At 35.1% G+C, this 9,892-nt stretch overlaps 1 protein-coding gene across 1 annotated transcript; it reads right to left on the reverse strand.

Moving 5' to 3' along the window:
- Nucleotides 1-1,774: 1,774 nt before the first annotated feature.
- Nucleotides 1,775-9,892, reverse strand: LOC111807357. The gene is made up of 13 exons (XM_023693054.1): nucleotides 9,207-9,892; nucleotides 8,826-8,903; nucleotides 7,297-7,454; nucleotides 6,657-6,732; nucleotides 5,915-5,964; nucleotides 4,849-5,104; nucleotides 4,454-4,588; nucleotides 4,175-4,281; nucleotides 3,917-3,970; nucleotides 3,742-3,825; nucleotides 2,970-3,133; nucleotides 2,646-2,795; nucleotides 1,775-2,154 (listed from the first exon to the last, which is right to left on the reverse strand). Exons 1-12 carry the CDS (start codon nucleotides 9,490-9,492, stop codon nucleotides 2,660-2,662), a joined length of 1,584 nt encoding a protein of 527 aa, XP_023548822.1. The 5' UTR covers nucleotides 9,493-9,892; the 3' UTR covers nucleotides 1,775-2,154; nucleotides 2,646-2,659.

Consider the following 9,892-nt stretch of genomic DNA (forward strand, 5'->3'; position numbering starts at 1 on the left):
ATCCTTCAAAGGTTCATTATGGAGCAGCAAAAAGAGTCTTACGTTACATTGCCGGAACTATGGAGTATGGAATTTGGTATTCTAAATCCTCTAATTTCAAACTATATGGATTCACGATAGTGATTGTGCAGGATCATTAGATGATAGACGAAGCATTTCAGTCAATGTTTTCACTTTAGGATCAGGAGCGATTACTTGGAGCTCAAAGAAGTAAGCAACAGTGGCGTTGCCAACGTTAGAAGCAAAATATGTTGCAGCAACTTCAGCAGCGTGTCAAGCTATTTGGCTAAGAAGAATGTTAGTTGATCTTCAATAAGAGCAAAAAGAGGCAACAAAGATATTTTGTGATAACAAAGCAACTATTTCTGTGACAAAGAACCCAACATTTCACAGCAGAATAAAACATATTGAACTTCGACATCACTATATTCGTGATCTTGTTGCAGAGGAAGAAATTGTCTTGGAATATTGTAACACCAATGAATAGTTAGCAGACATACTTACTAACGCTTTGATCTCTATCTCTTTCAATATCCCTTTCTCAACAAAAAAAAATTGGTTGGAAAAATTATTTGAAAAACTATATACATTTTCATGTTTGAACGGTAAAACTAAACGTTTTAAAATGATTATGAATGATTAAATACATGTTTGGAGTAAATTTGAATAGGGGTGTTCAAAAAATTTAATGACTCAAAAAAACTCGATTAACCCAACCCGACATGCATGCGACAAGGTTAGGTTATCTAACTTCTCGCTTCTTGAAATTGAAGACTATCACCAAAATCCAACCCGAATACTTAACCGATTGGGATTTATGCCCTAAAGCCTCGTAATTAATTATTTAGTTTTTAACAATTATTTTATTATTTTATTTGTAATTTAATTGTTATCCATGGTATGAAAATCCAAGGTTATTAATGTAATCTTGAACATTTTGTGGTTGACATACAAGAGGATCGTGTTCAAGTAATAACCTAAAGAGCCTATAGTATATAGATACGGTTGGGTGCCGGTAACACTATTGATAGGGTCCACTTTATAATTGTTATAAATGATTTGATCCAAATTGTTCATAGTATATAGATACTTGGGTGCCTTATCGTGGTAACACTATTGATAGGGTCCACTTTGTAATCATTATAAATTATTTGATTCAAATCGTTCGGGTTGGGTGCCTTATAACACTATTGATAGGGTCCACTTTGTAATCGTTATAAATGATTTGATCCAAATCGTTCGTGTATTGATAGGGTCCACTTTGTAATCATTATAAATTATTTGATTCCAATCGTTCGGGTTGGGTGCCTTATAACACTATTGATAAGGTCCACTTTATAATCGTTATAAATGATTTGATCCAAATCGTTCGTGTAGACATGTAAGTGGGGTATCTTATACAATGAGTTTGTATAAAACTAGACCAAGAAATATTTAATCTATCTTTATAAATCCATTAATTGAGAATAATGTTTCACGTGATAATCATATACAACTCAAGAGATATTTATATACATTTGTAGAGAATGTTCATATTTTATTTCTATTTCGATCTTCAAATTTAAAGAAATAATTTAATTCAATCACATGGATAACTTATTTTTCCATAAAATCTTAAATTCTTCCACCTGTAATTACAAAATAACTTATTACACATCTTGATGCACACATACCAAGAAAAAGAAACGAAAAAAAAAAAAACCAAGAGGGTATTGGATTTAGTGCATTATTCTAATATTTTAAACCAGGAAATTGGTAGATTAAAGGGAAATAGTTGAGCAGGGAATCAGAATATATATAAAGATTTTAAACACATTCAGAAATTTCAAAAGAATGATGGGAATTCCTATTGCTTTTTTCAAGCAAAAACCAGATTCATATTCTGAATTGGAGAGGACCTAAGAATGGGCATCTTTAGCACAAGCACAGGAAAATACTATGAAGCTTCTGGCGATGAAATGCAACGTATAGTGGTCAACCTGCAATGTCAATGGTCTACACTCTCGTCGTCGCCATCTTCTTCCGGCAGTTCAGTTCGACATTCGCATTTTCTTGATGTTGGTTTCTTCAAAAAAAGAAGTCCTGGCAGCGAGACGCCGAGGGGATGCTAAAATTGCTAGAGAAATCTACAAATCCTTCATTTGACATAAGCCCCTGCATGAGGCATAAAGGAGTTCAAATTATCTATATCTCGCCAACATCTGAAACCAAGCACATCCCGTCAAAAACCAAAAGAGCATGAGGAGCCCAAAAGGTAACACTATAAAAGAGTCTCCAATCAACACTAACCCCATGAATCCCTTGATCCTTACCCGCTGCATTTTCAAGGACGCTTCACTAAGCAATTAGAAATCCTAATTGAACTACTTGACAAATATTATTGCAAAACATGAGTGCATAGAAACCCAACTTTCTTCGCTATAATTTCCAATTCCTAAAAGAAAATTCATCATCATAAGATGGAAAGAAAAAGTAAGGATGGCACAAATGGAGATATCTGGTGATCACTTTGCCAAACAAGATCTAGTAGGACCTAGAATTTTTTATGGTTTTTTTTTTTTTTTTTCGTTATTGGGCGAGATAGAACAAGAAAAACGCGAAGTTGTACTACTACTTGGGGGTATATAACAAATTTAATCAGTTACCATCAGGCGTGCTTTCACAAGGGCTCCAAAGGGAAAGGTCTATCATTTCGGTTCTGAGCAGTTGCAGTGCTAGATGGAGGTGCATGCACAGTGATTGGAAGAATCCATTCGCTTTTTTCTCTTGCTTCAATCAAGAGAGGATGCTCATATCTGAAATGGTGAAAATTGAAGTGAAGTATATGAAAAATTGTTAACAATTCTTAGGTTAGTGATAATATCAGTAGTAATCAATATTCAGCTACATAACAGTGTAAAAACTATCATTTCAACGCTAACTAGTGAGTGTAGGTACTTGGGTAGTACTAGAAATTTTTGGGCCAGTACCTGGTCCAATCCACATTCTTGGGGGTGGTAAAAAATTCAAAGCGGAGTGCCCACTGCAAAGATACATGTGGAGTGGAAAAGGACATAGGCCCATTTATGGGAATTGAGAAAAGAAAGCTTGTCTGAATCAAATCAGCAACAACCTCAAAATGATCACTTTGAACCTACAAACAAAATCCAATGAATATGTTTAGAAAAATAAGCTAGTAACGTGTACAAACTGAAAGCAAGAGATATCCCTTAAAGCATCATCTCCCATCCGAAAACAACACAACATAGAGGTCCCATTACTCCATTAATGGAATAAATGCGCCTATTGTACCACCTCATCCAATACCTCCACCAATCACAATTTCCCAAGTATTAGCTGGGGAGGGGAATTAGATAGTCACTATCTCTTGGTCAGACAACAGAAAATGTTACGGCCACATCCATACACTTCAAGACATTCGATACCATGAGTAAATATACATTATTTTTTAAGGAACATTTTTTCTTCTGCCAAAAAACTTGTACATGAGTGGTGTAGAACCAAAAGGAATTACAGAAACGATCTTCAATTGTTTTCAAATATGTGTGTGTGTGTGTATCAAAGAGGGCTAGAAGCAAAGAAAAAGAAATAAACTATATTCTCAAAAGAAAAAGCCAAAAACTTCTTAGGTTTCTAAGCAAAAGAACCCATAAGGAGCCAAGATGATGTCCACAAAACCAGACAACGACACGATCAAACTACGATACTCTTCTCCACTTTCAGAAAAAATAAAAAGAGTACCTTCACAATTGTTGGAGAATTCCTCCTAGAAGGATGGACGAAACGGCGAGATACAGTCTCTGAAGTCTCCAAAGTTATTGATACCTGGAAAAAAAGATCTATTAATGCATCACATACTGAAGTTAACTAGTGCAGTGCTCTGACCAACTATTTCATATTTCAATACCATAATTACCTCAAGGCATCTCCTCGCTCCATCTTCATGAAAAAAGGTAAGAGTTCCACCTATCTGATTCATCAAGTTTGAAAAAGAAGAAAATAATTAACCTTCATCAGTAGAATGGGATAGCCTGTTAGATGACTCAAATTTGGAGCATGTTGATCCTTTTTTTCCTCTCACGTCAGGGAGGAGGTAAGAGAAAGGGAACAGAATAATGAAAAATTATAAACTAATTAAAAAGGATCAACTGGTCATAGAGAGGAAAAAAGTTACCATGTCACTAAAATAATAGGTTGAATCAGAATTTTTTGGGCAAAACCTAAGCAATACTTGGTCATCTACCCTGATATTGTAAGATCTTCCTCGAATAAAGCCTTCTGCTGCAAGAAATTTTTGCAGAAAATTAGTTTCCATTATTTGTTTGATAATATCATGACAACAAATAAAACTAAATGATAACGAGAAGGCATTTTGTAGAAAGTAGAATGACAAAGGGAGTAAATTTATCATTTTCCGCAGGGAGGAAGGGAGGCAAGAAAGTTAATAATTTACATGCTACAGGTTCAATAATTTTAGGCATTGGTGAAGATGCTACTCCAACATCATCATCTGTTAATTGATTCTTCTCAAAGCTCAACGCCTGGCTGGGTGAGACGGCTGCAAATGACTTCTGAGATGATGCAACATCTGCTTCAACAGAAAACCTGTCACTAAGAAAATTGTAGTCTCTAGACCAAATAACATTTGGCCCCCTTATTGCATGAAATAAACGCTACAGAATAAATAATCCAGTCACTCTTTATTTAGACATACATGAAGACGCACGCACTTATTATCTCCTTTTTGGAGATAATTAATTCTATTACCATACATATTAATTGGGACAAGGGAAAAAATGATAAGTCAAATGCCTTGAAAAAACATACGGGCATTCCATATAAACCCACCGGCAGAATCATATAGGACCTCAGCAACAGAGACCCTAGGACGTGCAACATTAGGAGATAAACTTAATCGCTCTCCTTCAATAAAACGAGCATCCTTTATTGAAGATCTTCCAGCAGATGACTGCAATGACAGTGAACTTCCAAAGGTTCTATGAAAAGGTTCTCTCATTGGATTGTATGACGAGACAGATGAGATCTCATCCCTTGAGCTATCATATCCTTCATCAATGCCATCATATATATCATTTGCTCTGATCTGTAAGGAAAAGGCTGTATATTCATATCAAAGAAAAAGGACTGAGGTTCAAAACTCAACATGAATTAAAATGCATTATTTTGAAGAATACACTACAGCCTGATATACACTCGCAACTCAAAAGCACCTGAAGACGTGTAACAAATGATTAATGATCAAAATTTTCTTTACCATACATATCATTTGGACCATGATTATACATCATTATTTTGTTCCACAGATGCTTCAAATGTTCCAATTTCATCTTTAATGTCAAAACTTTCAATCAAATCACTCCACAATAACAATGTTGAAATTCAACAACGTAATAATAATGTGTCATTGGAATGTACATGAGCTAATATATTTGTAAATATCAAACATCCACCCCTCAATTCTATCTGATTAAATAATCTAATCGACCCTACCCAAATTAAAAATACTCATTTGTCTCAGTTACTAAAAGATAAGAAATGGAGGTGACGGTTTCCAATCATTTATTGGACATCAGGGAACTTTTAGAACATCACAAACGAAGAAAGGTATGTTATTAAAAAAATTAATGTTGCATCACATCATTACAGTCACTACTCCGTTACTCAATTTTAATGATGTCATGAAATAGGAATTTAACTGGAATTTTGTAAAACAATAAGGATAAAATTAAAAATTTTAAAACATTGAGAACAATATTGAAAAATTGTGCATATTTTGATAATTAAATAATATAATAAGCCTTTCCCTACCAAGTCAAAAACCACAGAGGACAAGAACAAATGAAGTAATAAAACAACATTATTTATCAGCACTTAAGGCTGCTATGTAGCATACCCAGTCAGCGTCGCCTTTCATCTCTTTCCAAAATACATCCATTTGAAATGCTGCAGAAGGAACAACCGTTGATAAACATTGAATTACAAGCAAATTTATCATTCTATCATAATCATGCTGTAGAAACCAAACAGATTTGATACTTCTGAAATAAAAGAAAAAAAAAACAAATTATTGGCAATGAATATTAGATAGAGAGTATCAATTTAGTATTCTGCATACAGTTGTAAACATAAAACATATGTCAACACCATTCAGTTACTACCATCCTTGTATCTGCCAAAGATAAGAGGGAACTAGAAAATAAATATTTTTTTCAAATCTCAGAAGCACCGCAATATGATACCTAATACAGGAGAAGGTCTACTGATAAGATATGCTGCATTAGAGAAGAGAAACAGATTTCATTTATGCATGAAATAAAGGGGTAAAAACCCCAACACACCTAATGGTGGATTATACGGAAAGAAAAAAAAAACTCCTTTTGGAGATTAACGAAGATAGACTGTAAACATTAGAAGGGTGTTTACATCTACACCAATATAAAGCGTGAAAAATGATCAAATCCATAAAGTAATCAAAGGTATAGAAAGTATCGCTGAATATGAGTTCATTCGTTTCTCCCCACAGAAACCAGAGAAAGACTCGGTTCAGAGCAAGCCATGGAAACCACGTTGAACTTCTAAATGGATGCAATGAAATATGCAACTTTCACAACTACAACAGAGAGAAGAAATGTCACCATCATTTTGACCTTCTTCCATTAGCATGCCATTAGTTTTCTGAGTGACCCACACTTGCAATGGAACCCGAGCTTCCTACATAGATGGTAAATGAAGTTAGATAATATTTTAACAAGAAATACAGAAAACACACATAGGAAGGAAAAGGTCAGGTGTTGTCTTCCAATTTTCTAGTCCAAACAGAAATCCATACGTGACTTCTTGTCTGTGATTGAAATTTTTGTGCTATAAACTATCTTTTAAACAATAAGATTTGAAAATGCAATTAATAAAAAAAACTAAAAGAAAAAAAAAAGACGTACGTAATCTTATTGTGGTACCAGCGAAAAATTGATGCATTGTAAAAAAATTTAAAACCTATGCTTATTATTCTAGAAAAGAAATACCTATTCAAATGTGCATATAATTGGATAAGACAGACAAATTAGACAGTTGCAGGGATTCGGGCATGAAAAGTATGAGAGAAAGTACTAGAAAAGTGATAGTGTAATAATTGAGAAGAGCATTGTTCTACAAAAAGAAAAAAAACAAAGTGTAAAACAGGTTCCAGCCGCTGTTCACTGAATTTTCATTCACATCGAATCAAACAATGAATTTTCACTCATATTGAAACAAGTTAATGTGAACAAACCAACAAACCATTTCTATTTGATCCTTCAGCGACTCTTTATGAGATCGACCATTTTCCTGTGTAAGCCATCGTCCGAGTAATGTACTTTTAACATAATACATATAACGAATAGTGGCACCCTTGTAAGATGGTGGTATGCGGCTAGGAAGCGTTGTTCGAACCTCATCTGTAATAACACTAAACATTTTTAGAATCACTGTACATAACCAGAATGGTAATTAAAGCAAGGAAATAAAAATGAAACCTTATTATAAGACAACAAGTGTTGGGTGTTAATGCATTCCTATGAATGAGCTTTTTTTTTTATTTTAGCTCCTTTGGTGGATTTCACCTTCTATTCCAACCCCTGTTTTATTTTTATTTTTTTTTTTTTCCTTTAGTGCATCCCATATAGGAGGGGTGGCTCTCGAAGCATCAAAGCTAGACAGAACCTTCCAGAGAACCAAGTCTGAACATAAACAGACTCAGCAATGACTACAGTACGACATATTGCATACCAATCTTGGAAAACCACACACAAGTAAGATATCACTCGCAGTTTTTTTCTTTTTTTTTTTTTTTTTTCTTATAGGAAACAAAAGAAACTTTCATTAGATTGAAACAAAGACCAAAAAAAGGTGATGAGGAATCAACCCAAGTGGGATTACAAAAATTCCACCAGTTGGCTTTAAATGATGAAAAATTACAGTTACAAAAGAAATACCAAAGAGTTCCAAAAGGGAGATCTAAAAAGTTATCATGTTCTAAACCTACTCCTTATTTCTAGAGTTTGTTTGATATCTTCTTTCTTTTTCTTTTTCTTTTTTTAATTTTTGGGTTACAACTAATCAAGCCTTCATTGAGAACAAATGAAAGAATACAAAGGATAATTACAGAAAGCCTTAAACACCAAAGCACAAAGAGAAACATGAAACCTAACAAGGGACCACTCATTGTCCCCAAGTCCATCAACCCTTCTAAAGAATCTATTGTTCATCTCAACCCAAAACCCCACAAAATCACACAAATCTCAACAAGCCACAAGAATCGTCTCTTTTTGCAAAAGAGCAGATGAAGAAGGAGCTCTTCGACCATGGAAATAAATCCATTAGGCCAAACTAAGTGAAAACCAAATGCCTCAAAGAAACAAGTCCAAAATGGAAAAGTGTAATCATAGATTCACAATTAAGATCCTTAGCCACACCTCTACAGAGGATACAACACTAAGGCCCTATCCGGCAAGGCATCTTCCTCAAAACCCAATACAATACCTCTACTATATAGCTTCCAAATAATTGTATCATACTCCAATTTAATATTTTGGCAGTTCAGAATTTGAAAAGAGGAATTCACATCCTAATTTCCAACAATCTTATACTCAAGCCACCATGTCATCTCACATTATGCTGAACTTCAAAATGCAACCGTAATGTACAGTGTACTAAGAATTAAACCAAGATAATGACGGTGGAAAAATATGAAATAAGTAATATTCAAGTGAACGACGTGCATATCAACTGAGATACAGATATGCAGTGCATAGAACACATGGGCTTACATGACTTGGTAGCCCCCGAAGATATTATCTGATTTGAAACTATTGATTGCACCGAGCAGTCCATGAAAACGTGTTCACCTGACAAGACCAAAAGGCATGAAATTGAAACTACATCAGCTAGGAAAAGCCATGCAATCTTTTAGAACCACACAAATTCTACAAAGTGACGAGTACTGATTTCCTTTCAGTTATTCAAAAAAAAAAAAAAAAAAAAAAAAAAAAAAAAAAAAAAAAAAAAAAANTTTGGATGAAATGTCTCCCAGACTGAGAGATAGTTTACTGAACAACATTACAAAAGCGAACAGCCACGAATAGCAACCACACATTACACATGGAAAAGGCAATGGTTGAGAACAATGTCGTATAGAAGGGACTTGGAACCTCTCCGTTGTCTGGATCCAGGGATTGGCTTCTGAGTGCTAAACCACTGAGCGTCCAACTTCCGGAGCCCAATAATCTCAAAACGAAGCCGCTCAATCAAAAGAGAGCAGTCCAATTGAGCGACAGAGGAGTAAATTTCAATGGTAACAACAACAGGATCGCCAGGCCGATACACATCTTTATCGCAGCGAAGTTCAAAACCAGGAAGAACCTCGCTCTTCACCGACTCCTCGACCTTTTCAGCAGCAGCACCAATTCCGAAAATGGAAAACCTAGATCCGAACATTGGCCTCTGCTTACGATGCCACTTTTCCACTTCCTCTACGTCTTCTTCGGGAGTTTCCGAACGTACACACGAGACCGAAAATCTGAAGCTAAAGCCGAAACCAAAATCGAATTCGATCAAGATCAAAATGAAAATTTCTGGAAGCGAACAGTGTGAGTAAGCGGAATTGAATACGGGACAGATCTCGAAGATGGAAGAGAGCTTGATGAAGACTGAGGAGAAATGAGACGAGATTTTGGCGATTTCTTCTTCTTCGCCGTCGTCGTCTTCTTCTTCTTCGTGGGTTCTGTTGCAGATTCAGTCACAAAGCTCCTTCAACCCCCCGCCAAATTACAGACTCAGATACGGCCTTTCCCTCTGTAATCTGCATTCGTTTTTCTTTTTTCATTTTTTTTTTTTT

This window comes from Cucurbita pepo, chromosome LG12 (genome assembly GCF_002806865.2).
Source record: "Cucurbita pepo subsp. pepo cultivar mu-cu-16 chromosome LG12, ASM280686v2, whole genome shotgun sequence".
Taxonomy (NCBI): domain Eukaryota; kingdom Viridiplantae; phylum Streptophyta; class Magnoliopsida; order Cucurbitales; family Cucurbitaceae; genus Cucurbita; species Cucurbita pepo.

Coding starts and splice junctions, on each gene's coding strand:
- LOC111807357 (XM_023693054.1), bottom strand. CDS start 9,492: ATGTTCGGATCTAGGTTTTCCATTTTCGGAATTGGTGCTGCTGCTGAA. Junction 7,455..8,825: donor TTCGGGGGCTACCAAGTCAT/GTAAGCCCATGT, acceptor GTGTTATTACAG/ATGAGGTTCGAACAACGCTT. Junction 3,134..3,741: donor ATTCTCCAACAATTGTGAAG/GTACTCTTTTTA, acceptor TTTTGTTTGTAG/GTTCAAAGTGATCATTTTGA.